The 25,421-nt window shown below is 51.5% G+C and overlaps 2 protein-coding genes across 6 annotated transcripts in view; one reads left to right on the top strand and one right to left on the bottom strand.

The window, feature by feature from the left end:
* Positions 1–13,783, bottom strand: part of DNAJC4 (DnaJ heat shock protein family (Hsp40) member C4) — a 79,688-nt gene extending 65,905 nt beyond the window's left edge. For 2 of the 5 annotated variants that reach the window (XM_032804361.2, XM_032804362.2), the window contains exon 1: positions 13,716–13,769. In XM_032804361.2, coding sequence (XP_032660252.1) covers positions 13,716–13,734 — 19 coding nt within the window. In that variant the 5' untranslated portion in view covers positions 13,735–13,769. Of the gene's footprint in view, positions 1–7,480; positions 7,669–9,502; positions 9,630–11,395; positions 11,525–13,715 lie in introns of those variants that run through there. The other 3 variants (XM_075073351.1, XM_032804363.2, XM_032804366.2) reach the window with 3 other exon arrangements.
* Positions 13,784–20,973: 7,190 nt separating this feature from the next.
* Positions 20,974–24,619, top strand: NUDT22 (nudix hydrolase 22). Its single transcript, XM_075073350.1, has 6 exons — positions 20,974–21,101; positions 22,215–22,728; positions 22,975–23,082; positions 23,160–23,257; positions 23,945–24,038; positions 24,283–24,619. Exons 2-6 carry the CDS (start codon positions 22,261–22,263, stop codon positions 24,385–24,387), a joined length of 873 nt encoding a protein of 290 aa, XP_074929451.1. The 5' UTR covers positions 20,974–21,101; positions 22,215–22,260; the 3' UTR covers positions 24,388–24,619.
* Positions 24,620–25,421: the final 802 nt, after the last annotated feature.

Genomic DNA, 25,421 nt, shown 5'->3' with positions numbered 1-25,421 from the left:
TACTCGACAGCCTGACGTGTTTATTTGTGCAGTTAGCAAAAACACCATCTGGCTGGTTACAGCACAGAGACCACTAAATCATTCTGCACCATTAGCCATGTCAAAAACAAACAGAGGGAAGATGCCAGGCACGGAGTTTCCAAAGGGAAGGTACTTGTGACTTTAAGACGTCACAGTCCACTCATGTAAAGAGCCTGATGACTGCTATTGGACCTATTGGAAAGAAAGGAGGGATGAGGCTTTTTGATCTGTGTCTGTACAGTGCCTAGTGCAGTGAGGTGCTGGCCCATGGCACAACCGCAATACGCATAATAAATTACAATGAGGACAATTACAATTACCTGGCATTCCCTTCAGGTTCTGTCTACCTACTCACATGGGCATTGTATCTGGGCATCTCATAGTCACTCACAACTCCCCCGGTCTGTGAGATAGGAAAGTACCATTCTCCCTATCTTACACATGGGGAAACCGAGATAAGAAAGAAGGGGAGTGACTTGCCCTAGGTAATGGGGAGTCTGTGGTAAAACCAGGAATCGAACCCAGATCTCATGAATCCCAGTCCAGTGCCTTAGCTACAAAAGCACTGGCCCTTCACAAGGGCAGTGTTAGGTGAGAACCCCGGTGTCCTAAGTGCCATTTCACTTCAAAAAGCCATCCTTCCTTTAGAAATGCTTACAACACCAATGTCTTTGAGGGTGGCAGGAGTATTAGCTAAGTGCTTTACATAGGAAATCAGGGTCATTATTCCATTTTACAGATGGGGAAACTGAGGCACAGAGCAGGGATATGATTTGTCCAAGTTCAAATGAGGAGTCTGTGGCAGATCTCCTAATCTCAGCCCACAAAACCATCCTTCCCACTCTCACATTTCAGGCATAAACTGACTTCTAGCTGACAAGGGTTAGGAAGGAATTTTTGTGCGGTGGAGGAATTACTCTCAACTTCTTGCATCTTCCTCTGAAGCTTACGGGACTGGCTACTGCAGAGGACAGGATACTGGTCAAGACATACGCCTGGTCTGATCTGCTGTGGCTACTCCTATCATCCTAGCACACGGACAGTACTGCTGCCAAGACTGGTGACAACAGATGTGGTTTGACACTACATTCACAAGGTTAATTTGCCAGCTCTCTGGACAGAGTGTGCCACAGCACCAGGAACTTTCATATGCTGTAGCAGTTGCATTTTTAAGATGTCATTGTTAAGGCACTGGATCTAATCTAGGAGGGGTTTGGACCTGGATTCAACCACCTCCAATAGTCCTTAGCCCTTCTCTAAGCCCTTTACAGAGGAAAGCAGTATCATTATCCCTATTTTACAGGTGGGGAAACTGAGACACAGAGCAAGGCTGTAACTTGTCTAAGTACACCCAGCAGGCCAGTGGCAGAGAAGGAACAGAACCAGTCTCCTAAGACCTAATCTCGTACTTTAGCTACTAGACAACACTGCTTCCCAAGAATAGACATGTATTAGCCATTTTTCACCAATGTGGGACATGAATCAGGGATTTGGACAACAATAAGTGTCTCAAACAAGGTCAAACTGCAAGTCAAGGAGAGAGCTGGGAAAAGAACTGTTCTAACCACTGCAGCCAGATAGAGAACGCAGGAGTCCTGGCTCCCAAAGTCCCTTCTCTAGATAATACTTCACCCCCAGAGACAAGAAGAGGAACCCCCAAGTCCTGGCTCCTACAGCCCCCTCCATAACCTCAAGATATTGCTTTCTATCAGAAACAGGAATGGAACTGGCTCCCAAATCCTTGCTTTAATCACTAGGCAATACTTCCCCTCAGGGTCAGAAACAGAATTCAGGAGTCCTAGCTCAAGATGCTGCTTAAGAGCACTGGCGTCATTCCTGTGCAAGGTAAAAAGCACACCGTCGCAGCCCCCTGCCTCGGCAGCACACTGCATGGTATGGTAGCCACAGGAGTGGCACAAACATCTCTCATACTTAGATGAGGCTTTGCTGTCAGACAAAACACTGCATAATTTTTGCAGAGGACACAGCCAGCACTTAGGCAAGCTAGTGGGTAATCCATCCCATACATCAAAGCCTCTGCAAAGCAGGTGGAACGCTAACAAAAAGACCACTGCTCTCTGCCCACGGCAGGGACACAAACACTTGTATAACCCCCCTGGTCAGTGGGTGGGCATGAGTCTGTTACAACAACAGCTACAGAGCCTTGACTCTTTGCCTCAAGTTGCAGTAGCTCATACTTTGAACTCTGGAGCCTCCCAGTTCAGTGCGTGTGTAACCCAGGAGGGTGGAAGTCATGCTTGCAGGGGACAGGAGCACAGGCTAAACCCTTTGTTGCAAGGCTGGGTAAAGTGCTTCTTTACATACCCATCCAGCTGCCTGTACAGCTGGATCTTCAGTTTTGGACCAGCATTCCCAACAAATGAGGGGGGTGGGGGAATAAAAGATTAATAGTTTTTAAGTCCAGAAGGGACCATTAGATCATCCAGTTAAGAACATAAGAACGGCCATACTGGGTCACACCAAAGGTCCATCTAGCCCAGTATCCTGTCTACCGACTGTGGCCAATGCCAGGTGCCCCAGAGGCAGCGAACCTAACAGGTAGTGATCTCTCTCCTGCCATCCATCTCCACCCTCTGACAAACAGAGGCCAGGGACATCATTCCTTACCCATCCTGGCTAATAGCCATTAATGGACTTAACCTCCATGAATTTATCCAGTTCTCTTTTAAACGTACAGTCCTAGCCTTCATAACCTCCTCAGGTAAGGAGTTCCACCGGTTGACTCGCGCTGTGTGAAAGAACTTCCTTTTATTTGTTTTAAACCTGCTGCCTATTAATTTCATTTGGTGACCCCTAGTTCTTGTATTATGGGAACAAGTAAATAACTTTTCCTTATCCACTTTCTCTGCCCACTCATGATTTTATAGACCTCTATCATATCCCCCCATAGTCTCCTCTTTTCCAAACTGAAAAGTCCTAGCCTCTTTAATCTCTCCTCATATGGGATCTTCTCCAAACCCCTAATCATTTTAGTTGCCCTTCTCCGAACCTTTTCTAATACCAGTATATCTTTTTTGAGATGAGGCGACCACATCTGTATGCAGTATTCCAGATGTGGGCATACCATTGATTTATATAATGGCAATAATATATTCTCTGTCTTATTCTCTATCCCCTTTTTAACGATTCCTAACATCCTGCTTGCTGTTTTGACCGCCTCTGCACACTGCATGGACATCTTTAGAGAACTATCCATGCTGACTCCAAGATCTTTTTCCTGATTTGCTGTAGCTAAATTAGCCCCCATCATATTGTATGTATAGTTGGGGTTATTTTTTCCAATGTGCATTACATTTATCCACATTATATTTCATTTGCCATTTTGTTGCCCAATCACTTAGTTTTGTGAGATCCGTTACCCCTGTACTGAGCCCAATAACTTGGGTTTGATTAAAGCATCTTCCCAACATCCACCACTCCCTTTGGGAGTTTGTTCCAATGGTTAATCACTGGCACTGTGAAACACTGGTGTCTTATTTCTAATTGGAACGTGTCTGGTTTTAACTTTCAGCCACTGGCTCTTGTTCTGCCTTTCTCTGCTAGGTTACAGAGCCCGTTTGTACCCAAGATTTTCTCCCTAGGAAGGTACTAAGGGTTCAGCTACACAGGGAAATTTCCCAGCATAGTTACAGAGGAATAAATTATTTCACTACAGTAGTTATGCCAATAAAACTCCCCCATGTGGACACTCTATTCTAGAATAAGAGGGATTTTATTCCAGAATCAACTGCTCTCACAGGGAGTTCTGTCTAGTGCTCTGTAGAGCTACAATGGTCAATTTACCCAGGTAAACGAGTTCTCAGTGACTTTCAATGTGACTTTGGCTCCTAAGTCACTTTTGAAAATGAGACTTAGGCATTTTTGAAAACTGCATCCCTACACTAAACCAAAATACACCTCTTTTAAACCAAAAATAAAAGGGACAATGTGGATATTTGCTATGGTTTAACATCATATCTTAAATATAATCAGAGCAATTTTCTCATTTAGATATGCTCTTGATATGTGTGTGTACCGTATCTAGCACAATGGGGTCCAGACCAAAGTCAGGGACTCCTGATCTACACATTGATTTTGTACCAATATCACTGTTAGTTAAGGCAGTGATTTCTTTACTGATATAGAGATACAGGTCCAAACTCTAGGGTGGACGCAGTTATACTGAGATAAAAGTGCCTTATACCAGTATAGCTTATTCCCCTTCGCTTAAGGAAATCAGCACAAATATAGCTCCAGCCACGCTAGGGGGCTTGGATTGCTTTAGCTACATGGGCGCAGCTTTTGCATACAGACAAGGCCTTACGCAACCCCAACGCAATGGGGCTGTGATCTCAGCTGGGGACCCAATGCACTACTGTAGTAGCAGTAAGAAATAATATTACAATGCTGGTTTGTGAGTACAGAGCTGATTTTGAAACCCTGGCCCCTTTCAGCCAGAACACCCTCACAAGACTCAATCCAGCTATGAATTCACTGTTCAAACTATTTTTTAACCAGCAGACAAAGCAGTGGGGAAACACAAGTCCATTTGTTTTCTCAGTAATCTTGTAGTATACAGAGTGCTCTATCAAACCATTCCTTGCCTGGATCTTGCTAGTTGCATCCCAGAGAGAATGGCCACAGCTGAGCAGAAAGCAGGCATTTAGAACAGAAGGGGCTGAGGCAGCAAAAATTCACACCAAAAAGCAAGCAGCACTGAAATAGCTCCAGGGACTGGAGATTAGGGCACAGAATTGTGTAGCATATAGTATCAAGGGACCATAATTTTGCATTTACCACATGATGAAAACGTAGGTACTCTGGTGGTTAAACCGGGGGGCTGTGAGCCAGGATTCCTGGGTTCCATTCCCAGTTCTGGGAACAAAGTGGATTCTAGTGATTAGCATAGGAGACTGGGAAAGAACACCTGGGCTCTCTTCCCACATCTAGGAGGGGAGTGGGGTCTAGTGAGCAAGGAGTCTAGGAGTTAGGACTCTTAGCTTCTATTCCCAGCTGAAGGGGGAATGTGCTCTAGAGGGTAACATAGGAAGGTGACTGTGCATCAGGACTCCTGGTTCTCATCCACTAACTCAGGCCTGCACAACCCGTAAAGCAGCGAGGGTCACGTTACTCCAAAGAAAACAGCTGAGGGCCGAAACCCCCCAGCCCTGCAGAAACACCCCCCCAGCACCTCCTGGCCCTGCGAAAACACCCTGCCCCAGCACCGCCCAGCCCTCAGGAAACAAACCTTCCTTCCCCAGAGCCACCCCACCAAAACAGCTATGGGCCAAAATGAAAGGTTGGGGGTGGGGAGGTGATACTTGATTTTAAATCAACCAGGAGCTCCCAGCTGAAGAGGTGGCTGGGAGCCCTCAGGGGCAAATTAAAGGGCCCATGGCTCCAGTGGCTGGGGAAACCCAGAGCCCTTTGATTCCCGGCCGCGGCTGGGATTTAAAGGGCTCTGGGCTCCCCACGGCTGCAGAGGACAAAATACCTGTCAGCAAGTATGTCTGTAACATTACAAACAACCATAAAAATTCCTCCAGGAGTAGAGAGTTAAAGAAACCCCTATGACAGCCCAGTGCCTGTTTCTCTGCACCCACAACCCAAGCTCGGCTGGGGGGTCAGACACCCACAACCCTTCCCCCCAGAGCACAGCCACAGGCCCCCGGAACCAATACACCCAAACCCCTTCCCTCCCAGAGCCCAGCCACAGATCCCCCGCTTGCCAAGATACCTGCACCCCATCCCTCCCAGAGACCAGCCACAGGGCCCCCCCTTACCCAGATACCCACACCCCCTCCCCCGAGAGCCCAGCCACAGGGCCTGCCCTAGCCCAGATATCCCCCGCCCCAAAGCCCAGGCGTCCAGAAGGAGAAAGAGCCCGATGCTCAGTCCCAGGCTTGTGTGGAGTTTCCTGCACACTGCCACAGTCTCAGGGCGTGTAGTGAACTGGAGCTGCTGGGAACCCTTTAGCTCCCACCTCCTCTCCCTGCAGTCTCTTCTATGAGCAAGCTGGGCTTTGCCAGGTCCAGAAGCCCCTACTGGCGGCAAGCAGCACTGCACCCCATTTCTGTGGGGAAATTCTACGCACACAACATTAATTTCTGCACAATTCTGCATTGAGTAGTGGTGCAGAATTCCTCCAGGAGTAAGTAACTGTATCTGGCTTTGGGAAATTCACTACCCCAATCTGAGCTTCAGTGTATTTTTATCACTGTCTTGCAGATGGATGCTGACCTATCTGATAGGAGACTTTTAAGCGGGTTTAACATTTCTAAATTGCTTTGAAAATGTGCAATGAAATCTGAACATTATTTGATATTATTCTGGTACATTTTCATTCATGTTATACTGGTGCCTGCTGGACTCGTCCTAAAAGGATAAAGACTTGTTAAATAGCTAAAAGATGCATTCCAAGGATACATCGACACGAGGAAAAAAGGTGTTTTCTCACCTCATGTTAGGATGTTACTTTGTGTTAACTAATGAAGAAAAGGCAGTCTGTAATTTTCATGTGAAAACCCTGAGCTCCCCCATAGTTCTTACCTTGACCTGCTAACACATGTTCCCAGATTCACAGATTATAAAGCCAGAAGGGATCACTGTGACCATCTAGTCCAGGGGTGGGCAAACTTTTTGGCCTTAGGACCACACCAGGGTTCCAGAACTGTATGGAGGGCCAGGAAGGGAAGGCTGTGGCTCCCCAAGCAGCCTGGCCCCTACCCCCTATCTGTCCCCTCCCACTTCCTGCCCCCCCCAGAACCTCCCACCTATGCAATCCTTCCTGCTCCTTGTCCCCTGACTGCCCCGCCCCCCCGGGATCCCCCCATCCAACCTCCCCTGCTCCCTGTCTCCTGACTGCCCTGACCCCTATCCACACCCCCGAATCCTGCCAGGCCCCTTGGGACTCTCATTCCTATCCAACTCCCCCTGTTCTCTGACTGCCCCCTCAAACCTCTGCCTCATCCAACTGCCCCCTGCTCCCTGTCCCCTGACAGCCCCCCTGAACCCCCCGCCCCTTATCCAACCCCCACTGCTACCTGCCCCCTTACCACACTGCTCAAAGTAGCATGTCTGACAGCTGTGCCGCCCAGCTGAAGCCAACCATGCCGCCACACTGCCCGGCAGGAACTTGCAGCTGTGCTGCCCAAAGCGCTGGCAGTACGGTGAGCTGAGGCTGTGGGGAGGGGGGACAGCAGAGGAGGGGCCGGGGGGCAGGGGCTAGCCTCCCCAGCTGGGAGCTCAAGGGCCAGGCAGGACGGTCCGTGGGCCGGATGTGGCCCACGGGCCATAGTTTGCCCACCTCCGATCTAGTCTAACCTCCTGTATAACAGACCATAGCACTGAACTAATTCCTGGTTGAACTAGGGCAGATCTGTTAAAAACAAAATCCAGTTGTGATTCTAAAATTGCCAGCAATGGAGAATCTATCTACAATCAATCAACAGTTGATTACCTCACAGGAAAAATTTCTCTCTCATTTCTGGGCTGAATTTGTCTAGCTTCAAATTCCAGCCATTGGATCTTGTTAGATCTTTGTCTGCAGAGCCCTTTCGTTAATACTACATACTGTCTTCAGCATGGATCAAAACTCAGAATTTCCATTCTATGAGAAACTCCAACATTTCCACATTTCTTTTCATCCTGTATCAGAGCAAAATCAAAATAGACCATGAAATGAAAATTCCAAAATACTTCCTTTTGTTAACATCAGAATGACATTTCAGCGCGGCTGTTATGATGTTATCAGTTTTTATACATTCTGTTCTATTACCTGTATTACCATCGTGCCTAGGAGCCTTAGTCACAGACCAGAACCCTATTGTGCTAAGCACTGGGCTGACACAAAATAAATTATAATATAACGAAAGAAGAAACCAAACATTTCAACCTCATCAAAACGAAACGACAATTTCAAAATTAAATAATAAAATAATTAATTTCAGAACAAAAATACTGAGAAAGCGGATATGTCAAATATTTGAGCAGCTTTGTCGTATTTTCCCTGGCGTTAGTTACCACCTGCTGCTAACACATAGTAAGAACACACCTTTTCTCCTAGTGAAGGATAGGCCACACTATCCAGGACAATCATATGTACTGGCATAAAGCAACCTCACAGACTAGACCTTCCATGGCCTATTTCATAAAGGAGGGGCAGAGCATTTACACAGCTAGCCTGCACACAGCAGGGATCCACTCTGAGCACCATTATTACCAAATACAGGGGTGTGCAGTCAGCGGTGGTTCCAGGCACCAGTGCTCCAACCACGTGCCTGAGGCAGCAAGCCGCGGGGGGCGCCCTGACGGTCCCTGTGAGGGCAGCAGTCAGGCAGTCTTTGGTGGCTTGCATGCAGGAGGTCTGTCAGTCCCACGGATTCAGCAGCAATTCAGCGGTGGGTATGCCGAATCCACGGGACCAGGGACCTCCCGCAGGCAAGCCGCCGAAGGCTGCCTGACTGCCGTGCTCGGGGCAGCAAAAAAGCTAGAGCCGCCCCTGCATGCAGTGGAAGTGCTAGGGCGGCCGTTGGATGGAAATATCAGCACGACTCAGGGACGCACCTGGTAGATCACTTGCTCTGTTGGAGCATGCCCACAGCTACTCGCATAAGGGCCTCCTCTGTGCCCACTCTCTCCGTCATGGGGATTTTATGTCTTATGATGCCCACTGCACCAGTGGAACGTCAGGGTTGGAAGCTGAGTAAGTGGGACCAGTGTAAACTTCATTTTGCAGCAGTGCAGTGCATTGGGGGTTTGCATGCACTTACCTACATCAATCCAAACATGCCCACTTCAGACAGGTTGTTTGCCAGCATGGAGATCTCTTTGCTACATCCTACACCTGGGGTCGCCTACTGGCTGCACTGGCACTCAGCAAAAAGCCATCATTCCAGTGCCATAGCAACTGCCAATCCTCCTGCTAATGAGAGAGGGGCCCTTCCCTCCACCCCTTGCCACCTTACCCAGCCTCAGAAATCTCACATTTATTACTGAAAGTTCCAGAGATCAGGAACAAAGAACCACTGAACCCAGGCTGCAGAGAACATTATGTGGCCCAGAGGCATGAGTTCCCAAGCAGTTGAATCCCATTGCTTTTCGAGCAGCCCTCAGCAGGATGAGCGGAAAACACAACACCCAGTGGTACAGCCAAACTGCACAAGGCCTGCTGCGATATAGCTACAACATAGATACACAGATTTTAAAGCCACGAGAAATTTTAGGACATTTAGACCTGGTCTATGCTTACAGTTTTGCTGGCGTAGCTATACAGTTGTGCCAGCGAAAACCCTGATGATGCAGTTTTTGCTATAATAGATTATTTCACTTGGGGAACTGGTATAAACAATATTGGCAAAAGGACTTTTTTTCCCCACTATAAACTGTTTCTACATGGGGGGTTACCAGTACAGCTATACCAGCAAGACAAGGCCTTGCTCTGACCTCCTATACAGCAGAGGCCAGAGAATTCCATTGTTACCCTTTTGTACTGAGTCCAATCACTTGTGTTTGACTAAAGCATCTTCCAGAAAGACATCGAATCTGGAGTTCAAATGGAGAATCCACTACTTTCCTTGGGAGTTTGTTCCAACGGTTAACCACCCTCTCTGTTAAAAAAAAAATTGAGCTTTATTTCTAATGTGGATGTGTCTGGCTTTAACTTCTAGCCATTAGGTCTTTCTCTGTTTCTCTCTCCAAAAGGACCCTTTAGTACCCAAGATTATCTCCCCATGAAGGTACTTACATACTGTAATCAAGTCACCTTGCTATCTTCTTTCTGAAAAACACATTGAGCTCTTTAAGTCGCTCACTCTCAGGCAATTTTTCCCTGCTCTCAAATAATTTTTGTGCCTCTTCTCTGTACATTCTCTGGTTTCTCCCTTTTAAAATGTGGATGCCAGAACTGGACACAGTATGGGTCTCATCAATGCCATATTCAGAGGTAAAATCACTTCCCTGCTTCTACTCACTATTTCCCGGTTTGTACAACATGCTGAAAGATGCTGGGCTCCTACTTATAGTTCAGGGAGCTGAGAGGGCTCAGTACTTCACAGGCTTCAGTATTTAATGCCCAGTTGCTCTATGGTTTAGGTTTTCTTTCTCCACCTTCCTTTCCAGTTGAGTTTTAGGCAAGCCACAACTAGGATATTTTCTGTATCCGTGCCCACTAGCGAAAGAAACCTCCCTCGAGGGCGATTTATTTCAACTATGAAAAGAGCAGTGCTTTAACAGCTTCCACATGAGGAGAGCCACTGTCAAAAGAAATAATATCCTCCGCTTGTTTCACTCACAAATATTAACACCTTTAATCCGTGATATTTTTCTGAGGGCCCCTAAAAATACCTCAAAACTGATGCTTAAAGGAAAAAACTCCCACCATGGCATAGTTCTATTAATGGGCTTGGGCTGCCCCTTGGCTCAGAAATGCCCTCAAAATCCCAGTCACTAAAAAGCAGCTCATCAGCTGGTGTAAATCAGTGCAGGTCCATTGAAGCCAGCAGATTATAGGTGATGAAACAAGAAACTGTGATATGAGATGGCTCCAGCCCCAGGTGCATTGCTTTATACCAGAGGTTCTCAAACTGTGGTCCGTGGACCGCCATTCAGGTGGTCCGTGGATAGTTCCCTCTAAGGTGTACACCTGGGCAGCTGCACACAAGAGAATGAAGGGCAACCCACTTAATTAGTGGAGTCGTGCAGGCGTGGCTCCACTAATTAGGTGCCTGGATCCTGAAGAAGACACACATATAAGATGAGGTGGTGGCCTTGGCGGGAATAGTGGAAGGGGGCAGTGGGGTGAGAAGAGGGGGTAGGGGGAATTTGGGATGTGGCAGCCAGAGCAAGAGGCAACTTTCCCCAGCTCCAGGGCTGTGGCTTCCAGGGAGAGACTCCCTCCCCCTTCCCACCCCCAGCTCAGGGGCTGCTGCAGTGGGGGAGAGAGGGAGAGACCCCCTCCTTCCCAGTCCCAGCTTGGGGGTTGCTGTGGGGGGAAGGGCACATCCATCACATTAGAAAGGTAAGACTACTGATATTAAAATATGAGTTGTGTGCTTTTATTTGTAGAGCAAAAAGCATTCATTATTATTAAGGGGTTTTTTTTATAGAGTACTTTTATCCAAAGCGCTTTACAATAGTTAGCTAATGGTACAAACAACATTTGGAAAGCGGTTTGCCGAGACCCTCAGCAATTTTCAAGTGGGCTTCAAAAAAAAAGGTTTGAGAACCACCGCTCTGTACAGAATAGTTGATAATCCTAATAAATTCTAGCTCTTCTATAGCACCTTCCTTATGTAGAGCTCAAAATGCTTTACAAAAGGTCAGTATCATTCTCACAGATGGGGAAACTGAGGCATAGAGAAGTAAAGAGACGTACCCAAGGTGACCCAGCAGACCAGTGGCAGAGCTGGGAACAGAACGCTGGTATCCTGAGTCTCTGTCCAGTGCTCTGGCCACTAGGTCAAACTGCTCTCCTGGAATTCCTCACACCAAAGCCTTGTCTGGACTAGAATAAAAGGGATGGCATTAGGAACCGTTAGCTCACATGTTGGAAGCGTCTAACCTAGCTCCCAATTTTACCACTTAGGTCCGCTGGGGGGATATTGAAATCTGCCTAAATGCATCTTTAGGCACCTCAATCTTTTTTAAAATCTGATTCTTAGACCTTCAGTCTGGACCAACAAAATCAGCATCAGTCAATTACCCTTGGACATAGTCCTGGAAGGCACCTGTGGGGTCACTGAGTTCAGTCCCAGCTACGGCAGGCAACACCATCACATAATCCTGGGCTTAAATGTATCAAATTCCATGCTCAAACTAACTCGGTTGTTTGCCTCCCGCTGCTCCTATGGGGAGATTGCTCCAGAAGTCCCTCCTCAGATGGGCAGAAACCCTCTTCTCATTTCCAGCTAAAATTTACTCCTGACCATTTTATTCCAATTGGTTCTTGTGCCAACATTGTCCTTTAGCTTCAATAGCTCTTCTCTCACCCTGGGATCCCCTCCCAAATGGATGTATTTATAGAGAGCAACCAGATCCCCTCTCAGCCTTCATCTGGCCAGATTAAACAGCCCAATTCTTTCAGTCTCCTCTCATAAAATTGGCTCTCCGTTCCTCTCATCAGTCTAGAAGCCCTTCTCTGCATGCAGCACAACCAAAGCTACTTTGACCAAATGACAAACTCTGCTCCACACCTGGATTTAACTTAAAAAAAATAAAAATAAATAACACTGAATTTGGGCCTTAAACTCAGAGAATGTTAAGTTTTACAAAACACAGTAAGAAATTTCTTTGTGACATTAAAAAAAACACAACACAATCAAATAGAAACAGATTCTTTGGGTAAATATCCACACACACGCCCAATCAGCCTCCCACTCATATGAACAAAGAATGCTGTTCACGTGGCTTTGATCCTGATTCAGGTCACAATACAAATAATTTATAAGAGGAAAAACTGTTAAAGGAAAGATTTCAATCATTTAAACATTGGATGGTCTTGTGGTTAAATAATAATCTCTAGCTCTTATCTAGCACTTTTCAACAGTAGATCTCAAAGCACTTTACAAAGAAGGCCAGCATCATTATCCCCTTTTTACAAATACGGAAACTGAGGCACAGAGAGAGGCAGTGACTTGTTCAATGTCACTCAAGATGGAAGCACTGACCTGGGATCCAGGAGATCTGGGCTCAGTTCCTGGCTCTGCCATTGAAATTCCCTGTATGGGCAAGTAATTGAGTCTCTCTGGGCCTTAGTTTCCCTGTCTATAAAAGAGGGGATGATCTTTCCTGTCTGTTTAGACTGTAAGCACTTTGGGTGCAGGGACTGTATTTCCCTGTGTGTCTGTGCAACACTTAGCACAGTGGGGGGGGGCCTTGCTCTTGGTCAGGGTCTGTGCAGCACCGTAACAGGGGCCCCAGTCTCAATCAGGTCTGTGCAGTGCCTGGGGGGCCCAATCTCTGTCCAGCACAGCCGTCCAGCACCCAGCACAATGTGTTGGGGCCTCTAGGCACTATTGTAATACACATCCTAATAAATAGAAGAGAATTAAAAATCAAATCTCAAAGGTGCCTGGAGATTTTGGTGCCTGACTCGAGATGCCCAGAGGTGCTGACCAGCCACAGCTCCCCTGGACTTCTGGGCTCTGATTAGGGCTCAAACCCAGCCCCCTAGGCGTGTCCAGTGCCCCCCCCAGTAGAAAGGGTCCTTTCCATTAAATCACTTGGGTTTCACTAGCCAGCTGGGAACAGGGGTAAATCACAGCGTGTGAGCCGAGCCGACAGCTCTGCCCACCCCGGAAGGGCCCTGCCCTGCCAGGGAAAGGGCTCTGGGGGTGGAGGTACACTCACAGGTGGGGGGACATAATGCAGTAGGGGGAGGGGGAATGAGCCACAGTGGGGGCGGGTACAGGGGTCAAGAATTGGGGGGGTGCAGGTGCCACGGGGGGATGACGTTGCTGCAGAGGGAGGGGGCAGATACTGCAGGGGGGCAATTATGGGGGGAGTTACTACAGGGGGCGGGGCCACTGGTGTGGGGGCCACACGCTGCGGGTGGGCAACACTGGAGGCTGCAAGGGATAAAAGGGGGAAACCGGGGGGGGGAGGGGGCGGATTTGGTGGGGAAGGGGACGTCCAGGGGAGGGGGCAAAGGAGCCTGCACGAAGGCGGGGGGGGGAACGGTTGCCATAGAGACTCACTCTGCGCCCCAGCCGCCATTTTCCGGCCTCCTCCCGCAGCAGCGGCAGCGGCCCAGCCCCGCCCGTCGGGGAGCGGGGGGAAGGGCGACGGCCTGGCCCCGCCCCCATCGATTGGGCGCCGCGGCGGAGGCGGGGTGGCTGAGCAGGGTGGAGCCCCGCGCTAGGCCGGGACGCTGGGCCTCGGCGGCAGGGCCGGTGCTAGAGTTTTTCGCGCCCTAGGCGCACCGCCGCCGTCCCTGCGGGAGGTTGACCGGAGCCGCGCGGGGCCAGCGGACCGTCCGCAGCCACGACTGGGGCAGGTCCACTGGAGCCGCCTGCCGCCCCCCGAAAATCCTGGTGCCCTAGGCGATTGCCTAGTTCGCCTCAATGGAAGCGCGGGCCCTGCTCGGCGGGACGGGCATGAGGCGAGGCCAGGCCCTTGTCTCGCTCTGGGAGGAAGGACACCTGGGTTCTGTCGCGGCTCTGGGGTGGCAAGTGGGGGCTGGGAGCAGGACACCTGGGTTCTGTTCCCAGCCCCCCGTACCGCCACCACTGACTTGCTGCCCGTTGTAAGGCAGCAGGAGTGTGTAGACCCGAGATCGGGCTGGCCTGCTGCCTGGCCCCCAAACAGATCTTCAGGACACACTATGAGGGGGTGGGAGCTGGAACACAGACTTCAGCTCCCTGCCTGCACTAACACATATAGTCCCCAGTGCTGCCCTTGTACGTCTCTGGCCTGCTGAAACCCTCCAACGCTCTCCGCTCCGCTGCTGCGACCGCTTCCACCTCACCACCTTCATTCAGGATCCCCAGCATAGAACAGACACTAATGGCAACAGCCTTTAAATCAACCTCTGTTTCCCTACCAGGCCCCCTTCCCTGCATGGCTGCTCCCCTTCATTATTAGGGTTCACTGGGCAGCTGAGCACTTCTTTGTTCCCCTGCGCTGCCCTGGCCTCGATGGTGCATCAGCTGGAAGCAGCAATAGGCAGATGCCAGGGAATTCAGCTGCCTGCCTCTATGGGTAGAATGTAATGTAGCGTTGCTCTCTTCTGACCCCCACAGTTAGCCAAAATTCAGGGTAATGTCAGGATTGAAGTTAGGCAACGTTTTTGGTCTCCATGGCTAGTGCGACTTTGCTCACAGTCTTAAGCCTCTTTCAGGTAGCACTTAGCCCAAAAAGTTCTGTCTCTCTCACCCACACACCCACCCCCTGGCTTTCTGATCCTTCTCAGCTTCTCTGTCTCATGCACACCTCTGATAAAATGATACCCATCAAACACCTCTGCCCACCACATGCACCTTGTTTTGGGCAGTGTGATATATGCCTGTGGTTGGGGTGGAGGCCCCTGTTATTTCATAGAGTTTTAAGGACAGAAGGGTCCATCAGTCCTCCTGTACAGCACAGGCCACTTAGTTTTGCTCACTTACCCCTATATTGATCCCAATTACTTTAGTTTGACAAAGCATTTCAGTCCTCCTCAAGAAACTAAACTGTTATGTGCTCCAGGCAAAGAACAGGAGAAGCCAGACTGCCACTCATGCCCGAGGCCAAGGAGCACCACCAGCTTTTTTGACACCCTAGGCGTCAGAAGGTCCTGCCCCTGAAATGCCACCCCCGCCTGAGGTGGCAGAAGGTCCCATCCCCGAAATGCCACCCCCAACAGAGGTGGCAGAAGGTCTGGCTGCCGCGGTCGCTGCCCCCCAAATGTTAGTGACCTAGTCGCCTAATGGGTTGCACCAGCCCTGCCGAGGCCCTGTGACAGCAGGGATTGATGAGGTCAGACAGATGACTCCCACTGGTGATCCATGCTGCAGAGGAAGGTGAAAATCATAAAGGTCCCTGCCAATCTGACTTGAGGGAAATTTCTCCCTGACCCTAAATCTGATGATCAGCTGGATCCCAAGCAAGCAGCTAGACAGAGGATTCACTGGATTCTGAACCACCTTGGAGCCTGGCCTACCCTCTCTGGTGTCCAGTCTCCAATCCCTGATGCTTCAGAGGAATGCAAAAAAAAGCCAAACCAACCTAGAACAAACCAGGCCAATTGTGCCTGGAGATAAAATTCCTTCCTCACTCATGCAAGCCACCTGAAAAGGAGTGTAATTGTTTTTACATGTGTCCCAAATGAAGGGCAGTGTTTACACCAACTGGTTTGAACAATCTTTCACCTCACTCATAACAGTCGGAAACATGGGAATTGCCAGACTGGATCAGAGTCATGGCCCATTTGAGCCCAATGTCCTGTCTCTGACAGAGACCAGAACCCGATGATTCAGAGGAAGGTGTGAGAATCCCACAGTGGGCAGATATGGAGTAATCTGCCCTCATGAAGGTTTGATCCAACCCCTAATAGAGACTGGCTTAAACCTTGACACACGAGTGTTTATGTCCCTTCCAATCCTCTTGTAAAGCTGTTCACTACGAGAACTCTGGAGGTTGTGGTGAGCCTTGCAAATGTCCCATTGCTTTTTAAAGTTCCTAGCTTAAATTTAAAACTAAACATCTTTATTACTGCTTGAGTGATTGTAGCAGCTAGAGGCCTCAGCTGAGACCATGGTCTTGTGGGTGCTGCACAGACCCTGACCAAGATCAAGCCCTTGTTGTGGTGGATGTGGCACAAAACCTGACTAAGATCAGGGCACCTCATTGTGCCAGGTGCTTCATAGACTCAGGCCAACATTAGTGCCTTATTCTGCTGGGCACTGCACAGACATATGGTGAGAATCTGTTCATGCCCCAAAGAGTTTACAGTCTATATTGCCCAAAGGATGGATTATTATCCCATTTTGCAGATGAGGAAATGGAGGCACAGAGAGACTGAAGGGCTAGATCCAAAAAGGAACATATGCATTGCTATGCTGAGTGTTGCAATGCCTAACTCTTAGGTGCCCTGCTGCCTAGTGGCATCCTGAGCCTTGAGTTGGTTATCCATGTACTATATGGGGAGAGTTAAGCACTGAGGACAGGAATTCTCAGAAGCCAGCAAGATAAGCAGTGACCCACTTAAGTTATCCAGGAGTGAAGTGCACAGGAAAGGTGGGGGAGGGGGAGCTTAGGGAGCAAATTCACAAAGATGCTTAGGTACCTAACTCCCACTGAGCTGGGCCTCCACGTACTTCCCTCTGCTTGGGATTCTCAGCCATGAATCCTCTTCTGGAGCCAGGGGCCTAAGACAGGATATTCCTTTCTTGTATAAAGGCACAGAAACTCCATCATACCAAATAGCCCAGTGGTTAGGGTACTCCCCTGGGATGAGGCAGGTTTGGGTTCCTGCTCCAAGAAATATTTAATGATTTATTCAAAGTGAAGCAGTTTTAACAGAAGAGAATGGTGGAGAGAGACCCATCTGAGAGGACCCTAGAGCTAGGCTTGGCAGAGTACGATTTTTGCATGTGTATATATACATCTTCTGCTGCCTAATTCCTATGTAAGTTTGACAGATAATATCCATGATTATATATAAGCTTTTTTAAATCAATGTAAGTGTTCACAGTTACAGGAAATTACGGGTGGAGATCAGGCAATGGGGGGTGGTTAGACAATAATTAATTAATGGCAATAATTTGGGTTTAAAAGTTAAAGCTTTATAACCATTAAAACACCAATTGTCAACATCACGTGTCCAAATATACCAAGTAAATATACTTAAATCAAACTCTCCTAAGTTCTCAAGCTGCATTTCTCTTACTTTACCTGTCTGTACATTGCAGCTATCAATATAAATATGTTTGTCAGTTTGTGTGTGTAGGTGAAATCGATGTCTGGCCATACTTGCTGATCAAAATCTTGCCCTTCTAAGCCTACCTGCTGCCCAGTGGTCAGGGCGATGTGCTGGGTTATGGGAGACCAAGCTGAAGCTGAGTGTCACACATCCCAGGTGTGTGCACTGACCACAGAGCTACTGGCTATTTTACACACACGCTGCCTGATAGGTGTGCTCTGAGGAAGCCTGCTGGATGGGACCCTGCTACGGGGAATGTCTAGTAAAGTTTGAGAATCCCACTGCAGCTGAAGAGGGAACAAGGGCTCTGAGCAGCTCAGTAGCTGTGGGGTGACATAAGGACTATGTCTATGGAGTTAGGTGCCAGCTGAGTGGGGGTTTGGGGAAAGTTAGTGGCACTTAATTGTTGAACTTAAGTACCTACAGAGGCAGACACCTGAGTCCCCTTGTGGATCTTGACAAAATGATTTCTCCAGGGTCACATAGGTAGTTTGTGTCAGAAATGGATATTGAGCCCAAATGTCCTGTACCCCAATGCAGCACCTTAACCACACCACAGTCATTCCTCTCCTTTGCATAGATAACTGATTTAATGGATGTAAAGGGCCTGCTCTGAGTTCCCAAGGGACCTGCCATGCCCAGCATGTGCCCATTCAATGGCTGACATGAGGCAAAATGCCCAGGCAAAGCAGCTCAAAGCCAGCACAGCGACTCTAAGGGGGGAGGCAGTAGCTAAGCAGATCTAGGGCTCTGTGTCAGCTTCAATGGTGTAGTGGGAACGAGACCAGGAGGGGGGGGCACAAGACTGTTGGCAACAATCCCCCTTTTGTCAGCATGGCTGCGATGACCTCATCCTGTTCTGGGGGACAATGCCCCCCGTGTTCCCTGGCCAGGGGCTCCCCGACAATGAGCCCAGTCAGGGCTGGCAAGCGGAAGAGACGCTGTGGGAGCCCGGTTGCCAGGGAAATGGGGCAGCTATGCCCCACGGAGTGGGGGCAACTGGGAGAGCTGGCCCCCCCCAATGTGACAGGGAGGTTAATAAATGCAGGGGGGGAAAGGGCTGGGGTTTCTTACCACCTGGGAGCTTTGAAGCTCTCATGGTCCATGCCCCCTAGCCATTAATACACACCTGGAGGGAGAGTTAGCCCTGGAGGGGAACCACTTGCCCGGAGTTGCTGGCAAAGCCAGGATTAGAACCTAGGAGTCCGGGGGGGGGGGTAGGACTCATGGTTGTGTGGCCCCACCCCCAAAGGAGGTGGAGGGAGTAGGTAGAATAGATGATGGACTCAGATGGGGCAGTGCTCCCCCTTCCTCACCCCAGGATGGACATTTGGGGCAGAGTTTCACAGCCCTTGTCACTGTGCCCCCATAGAAACGATGTGGCAGAACTATGCCCAGAGTGCAGGATGAACTCAAGGAGCCCCTTCCAACCACAAACCCCACTCCTTTCTCAGAGTGGGGATAAAATCCAGTGGTCCTGACTCCCATCCCCCCTGCTCTAGCCCACAGGACCACAGTCCAGGATACAACCTAGGAGTCCAAGCTCCCACTATCCCACCGCTGACCATAAGATACTTTTCTTTCCTAGGAGCTGGGTCATCAAGACTCCTGGGCTCTCTCACCAGCTCTGGGAGGGAAGTGGGGTCTAGTGGTTAAAGCAGGATGGCTGGGAAACAGAATTCCTGGGCTCTCTCACCAGCTGTGGGAGGAAAGATGTGAGTGTGCGCATGTGTGTGCGCATGCAGGTCCCCTTCTCAGGTTTGCAATGGTTCCATTCATTAGAGAGCTGCCCCAGAAAAGCCGTGTCTAATCTGATTTGTAATTGGTACTAATTAGCGTTAATCACAGTGGGAAACAGACCGGGGACCTTGGCTGGGGATGGGGGATAGAATGGAGCTGCTAATGAGTGGAATAGAGTTGGAGAAGTTTGGCAAGTCCTGACTTCCCCCACCTCCTCTCCCAGACCTGGGGATAGAATCCAGGCACCCTGACTCTCAACTCCCCTGTTCTAACCCACTAGACCCCACCCCTCTCCCACAGTTCAGTCACATCAGCGGTGCTCCATTGCCATGACAAGCATTGCCAAACATGAACGATAAACTCACATGCCTCTGATTTCTGCCAGGGGGTGGGTACAATCCTGCCCGCAAGGGGGAGGGTCACACACTGCATATTTTGGCTCCACACCCATGTCACTCCTGCCCATTGGAATTCCCTGGTGACTGAAGTGCCTTTCATAAAGTGGTGTGGAAAGAGCTGTCTGGGAGCTTGAGCCATCTAGCCAGATGCTGGAGACATAGGGTGGAACAGGCAGGGAGCTTGAACCACCCAGTTGGGCACTAGAGCTATCAGGCAACACAGCTGGCAGGGGTCTACAGCCACGCAGCTGGGTACCAGAACCATGGGGCAGCACAGCCGACGGGGCTAGAGCCACCCAGCCTGACACCAGAGCCACGGGGCGGCAGAGCTGGCATGGGGCTAGAGCCACTGTCACAGAGTTTGGGGGAGAGAAGGCCCTGCACCCCCGGTTTCCTGTGATTCACCATGACTCTCAGCCAGCCAGTGAAACAGAAGGTTTATTTAGACAACAGGAACACTGTCCAAAACAGGTCTTGCAGGTACAGACAACAGGACCCCCTCAGTCAGGTCCGTCTTGGGGGTTCAGGGAGGCCAGAGATCTGTCTGGGCTCCCCTCCATTTTCCAAGCCAGCTCCAAACTGAAAACTCTCCAGCCCCTCCTCTGCCTTTTTCTCTTTCCTGGGCCAGGAGGTCACCTGATCTCTTTGTTCTCCAACACCTTCAGTTGGCACCTTTGCAGAAGAGGGGCCCAGGCCATCAGTTACCAGGAGTCAGCCATTCCCTGTGCAGACAGCATCACTCTGGCCCTGAGGGCTCTGCAACAATCACACACCCGTAGACACTCGAGAAATGCATAGGAAAAACTGAGGCACCCACACAGCACTCAGAGAAAACATTAAGAACATTCCCACTTTGTCGCAGCCACCCAGCTGGATACCAGAGCCACAGGGCAGCACAGCCGGCAGGGACCTAGCACCACCCAGGTGGATATTGGAGCCACAGAGTGGCACAGCCAGCAGGGGGCTAGAGCCGCCCAGCCGGATACCGGTGCCACGGGGCGGCACAGCCGACACGGACCTGGCACCACCCAGCCGGATACCAGAGCCACGGGGCGGCACAGCCGGCAGGGACCGGGCACCACCCAGCCGGATACTGGAGCCATGGGGCGGCACAGCCGGCAGGGACCGGGCACCACCCAGCCGGATACTGGAGCCATGGGGCGGCACAGCCGGCAGGGACCGGGCACCACCCAGCCGGATACTGGAGCCACGGGGTGGCACAGCCGGGAGGGACCAGGCACCACCTAGCCGGATATTGGAGCCACGGGGTGGCACAGCCGGCAGGGACCTGGCACCACCCAGACGGATACCAGAGCCACGGAGCGGCACAGCTGGCAGGGAGCCAGAGCCGCCCAGCCGGATACTGGAGCCACGGGGTGGCACAGCTGGCAGGAACCTGGCACCACCCAGCCAGATACCGGAGCCACGAGCGGCACAGCTGGCACGGAGCTGGAGCCGTCCTGAACCAATCAGCGCGGCCGCAGGCAGCCGCTGACTTCCGGGAAGGGGGCGGCTGGGGCCCGGCCGTGGAGCTGGAATTAGAGGTAGTGAGTCTGGGGCTGGGGGCGGCGCGCTCGGGGGCTCCCGCGCAGGGGCCAGGCTGTACCGTGGGGTGAATGGCCCCACAGGGTGCCAGGGGCAGGCTGCCCCACAGGGCTGGGATCAGCTGGCAGCAGCCCCGTCCCCTGTGCTCCTTGCCCCCGGGGGCTGTGGGGGTGTCCAGTTCATGGGCAGCCAGGAAAATAGAGACGGGGAGATGTCTCCCAGCTCTAACTGCTAAACCCCACTCCCCTCCCAGAGTTGGTGATAGAACCAGGTGTCCTGGCTCCCACCCTCACCCCCCTCCTCTTATCAGTACAGCCCCAGAGCTATATGTGTGTGGAGTTTAACTGGCAACTTTGGGGTCTCGCCCCTAATGACCCCACCCACCCCTAAGGTCCCCTTCCGTCAGAGGGGATGGCATGAGCCTGCAGCACTGCCCCTCTAGGAAATGGCTGACGCTCAATCCCACCCCGATCCCCTCCATGCACTGGGCAGCCTTGGGGCACATGCATCCTGGGGGCAAGGCGGTTCTCAGTGGGATGGGGGAGGTGTGCGGTGCCCATGCAGTCAGCTTGCCGGGCCAGTAGGGGATGGCATGTGGGGCCCATATGGCCAGCTCTCTGGGGCAGTGAGGAGAGGTGTTTGGTGCCCATGGGGCCGTCTCTCTGGGGCAGTGGGCATGGTGCCCATGGGGCCCTCTCTGGGGCAGTGGCCATGGTGTGGTGCCCATGGGGCCCTCTCTCTGGGGCAGTGTGAGTCAGATCTCTGGGTGAATGGGGAAGGTTTGGTGCCTCTGGGGCCAGGTCTCTCTGGCAATAGGGGAAGGGGGGCATGTCATCCATGGGCCTGTATCTCCTGGGCAGTAAGGGAGTATGCAGTGCCCATGGGGTCAGTTCTCTGGGGCAGTGTGGGGAGGTACAGCATTTGTGGGGCAATCAGGGGCGTGTGGTGTCCATGGGACCAGCTGTTGGGGGTGGGGTGCAGTGCCCATTTAACCAGCTCTTTAGGGCAGTGGGGGGCCTTGGTACCCATGGGTTTGGCACTTCAGGGTGTGTGTGAGGGGGTGGTAGTCTGTCATAGAAGCTGAGTGATCCCCATCTTTTCCTCCCTCCCAGAGGCCCTGAGCCTGGTGTTCGGGGTTGGGGGGCACAGGGAAGCACCATGGACCCTGAGATCTCCATCATGCTTCAGTGTCCATCTCCCAAGGGCCTGGCAGAGACCGCAGTGCGGGCTGAGCTCTCCCCAGCCTACAACCGGCGCCAGCTGCCTGGGGGCCAGGCCTGGATTGACGCTATCTGGGAGGCCCGGTGCCGCCACAGTCCCTGGCTTTTCAACGGCTCCAAATTCCGGCTGCATTCAGCCCAGCTGGATGGGGGCTCTCTGACCTTTTGTCTGGGCCTCACCTGCTACAAGGACTTCCTGGGTACCAACCGGGCTGGCATGGCCAGGCACCTCCAGCAGCAGGGGCGGCAGGACTTTGGGGACAGTCAGGCCTACCTGGCCGAGCCGCTGGGAGTGGGCGCCATGGTGCATACAGCCAATGACTGCTTCATCTTCCTACGGCGCAGCCAGAGTGTGGGCGAGGCGCCTGGCCTCGTAGACATCCCCGGGGGACATCCTGAGCCACAGGTAGGTTCACCCAGCACCCCTAGAATGGAAAGGCCCAGATCCCCAGACCCCAGGCCCAGACCCCCTAAGCCAGCCAGTTCTCCTCCCCCCTGGGAAACCTTAACTCCCACCTCCTGCCCCCATTGCACATCTCCTGGACTCTCTGTAAGTGCAGGAATGTTTTTTCCCTGGCATCCACCACCCTTGCTGTGTTCCACTCCAGAGGTGGCTGCATTTTCTGACCCTAGGCTCCTTTCTCTGCTGCAGGCTGTGGTGGGGGATGCCCCAGAAGAATCCATCTGTTTGGAGGATCTCCCCAGAGAGGTGGTTGTCAAGGAGATCTTCACCTCCATCCTGCGGGAGATCCGAGATGAGGTGAGAGATGTGGAGTATTGGCTGTTGGTGTCTCTGTGCTATGCTGCCCCTTATTAACCCGTATCCCTGCTCCATAGGTCAACCTGCCACTGGCTACCCTAAGCCAGCCAGTGCTGCTGGGCATCGCTCGGAACCAGACCAGCGCAGGTCGGGCCAGTGCTGAGTTCTATGTCAGGTAATGGGGCTAATTCAGTGCACAGAAAGGCCCAGGAGGGCTATGCTAGGCACAGGGAGAGCTCACGAGGCAGAAGTCTGCTTTGGCGGATCCAGCTCAGGCACTGTTAATTCAACTGCTGGCTTAAACCCATGTCCTGACTGTTTGGATCTAGAAGCTAGAAGAACCCTGAAATTGGTGATTGATGGGATAGAGCCAATCAGCAATTGGGGTGTAACCTCCCCCCACATCCTGGGGCCCTGACTTCCTCTACCATATCCTCCCCAGACAAAATAAACATACTAGCATGGCACCAAGATTGGGACCTCACATTGTGCCAGGCGCTGCACAGACCCTGACTGAGATTGGGGGCCCCCCATCATGCCAGGTGCTGCACAGACACACAGTGAGATGGTCCCTGTCCTGAGGAGCTTGCAGTCTAACTAGACAGAAGGATCATTATCCCCATTTTACAGATGGGGAAACTGAGCCACATAGCAGAGATGCGACTTGTCCAAGGTCACATAGAGAGTCAGTGGCAGAGCTAGGAATAGAACCCAGGTGTCCTGACCCCCAATTCTGTGCTGTTATCACAAGGCCAAGCTTCAACTTTGCTACCCATAGGGACAGAGAATAAACAGATGCAGCTGCCATTGGCCTCAGGCCCGGTTGTCTCCATTCTGCTAATGGAGCTGCCCCATGTCCCAGGTGCAGTCTGACGTCGGAGCAGGTGAAGCAGAGATATGAGATCGGGGGTCCTGAAGCTCAGGAATCCACCGGCATCATCTTTATCAAGAGAGAGGTAAGGGGAGGGCACAGCCTGGCAGATAGGAATAGAACCCAGGAGTCCTGACTCCCAGTCCCCGTGCTCTAATCCACTGGAGACCATTCCCCTCTTAGACCTGGGAATTGAACCCGGGAGTCCTGGCTCTCCCAGCTCCCGTGGTCGATAAAGGTCATGCATGAGATCTGGGTTGTGTCAGCAGGTACCCTGCCTCCCCGCTCCCTGGCACTGACCCCGTGGTGTCCTTGTGCTTCCTCTGCAGGATGTCCTGACTCTGGAGCAGACTGGAGAGATGTGGAGGGAGCTGTGCCCGTCTGCCAAGGGGGCTGTCAGACTCTACACCCTGGTGCAGGGTGGGGGACAGTGACAGGAAGGGGACTGACCCCCCCGGGCCACCATGGGGGCTTCTCTATGCCACACTGGGCATCAACAGACCCTGCAAGCTCTCTGCACATGCCAGCCATATGTTGTGGAGCCAGCAGGAGGGGGATCACTGCAGGACCAGACTCACCTCTCCAGGGGCAGGGCCCAATTCTGCCTGTTTTAGCCATGGCTGTTGAGAACCCATCTCCCAATAAAGAACTTATTCTTTGACAGCAGTGGCAGGTGCTAAGCCTCTGGCATAATCCCATTTCCCAGAGTGCACTGGGCTGGCCCAGCCTGGAAGGAGGCAGCAGCACCTCCCCATGCCCTCCTATCTGGATGATCTCGGCCGGCTGCCATCAGAGCTGAAAAGTGTGTGTGTGTTGAGGGGGGATGACTGGCTAGCTCAGGGGGGTGTGGAATGGGATTTGGGGCTTTCCCCTCTAGGGGGCACTGGCTGGGGGATAGGACACACTATAACCCCTTTCCCAAGGGCTACATGAGCTTTAGGGGAATCCCCATGTCCCAGAGGGGAGTTGGTGCATCCCAGAGACTGATGGTTCCCCAGCTCTCTGGGCTGCATTGTCCAGTCTTACCATGCGGCAACCGCTCAGCCAGCCCTCTTGCCCCAAGGCTGGATATAGCACTAGTCCAGAGGTACGCAACCTATGACACACATGCCGAAGGCGGTAGGTGAGCTGATTTTCAGTGGCACTCACACTGCCTGGGTCCTGGCCATTGGTCCTGGGGGCTCTGCATTTTATTTAATTTTAAATGAAACTTCTTAAACATTTTAAAAACCTTATTTACTTTACATACAACATTAGTTTTGTTATATATTATAGACTTACAGAAAGAGACCTCCTAAGAACGTTAAAATGTATGACTGGCCTGCGAAACCTTAAATTAGAGTGAATGAATGAAGACTTGGCACACCACTTCTGAAAGATTGCTGACCCCTGCACTGGTCACTCATGATGATAATACAAAGGCCTCTGCCCCATCTGCGCTCCCAGAGCCAGGGAGAGAAACCAGGAG

This window comes from Chelonoidis abingdonii, chromosome 17 (genome assembly GCF_003597395.2).
Source record: "Chelonoidis abingdonii isolate Lonesome George chromosome 17, CheloAbing_2.0, whole genome shotgun sequence".
Lineage (NCBI taxonomy): Eukaryota > Metazoa > Chordata > Testudines > Testudinidae > Chelonoidis > Chelonoidis abingdonii.
This window is presented reverse-complemented; position numbering and strand designations above follow the sequence as displayed.

Excerpts from the sequence above, each read along its gene's own strand:
- NUDT22 (XM_075073350.1), top strand. The coding sequence starts at position 22,261 with ATGGACCCTGAGATCTCCATCATGCTTCAGTGTCCATCTCCCAAGGGC. Across the intron at positions 23,258-23,944 it reads AGTGCTGAGTTCTATGTCAG|GTGCAGTCTGACGTCGGAGC; the intron begins GTAATGGGGCTA and ends CCCATGTCCCAG. Across the intron at positions 24,039-24,282 it reads TCATCTTTATCAAGAGAGAG|GATGTCCTGACTCTGGAGCA; the intron begins GTAAGGGGAGGG and ends CTTCCTCTGCAG.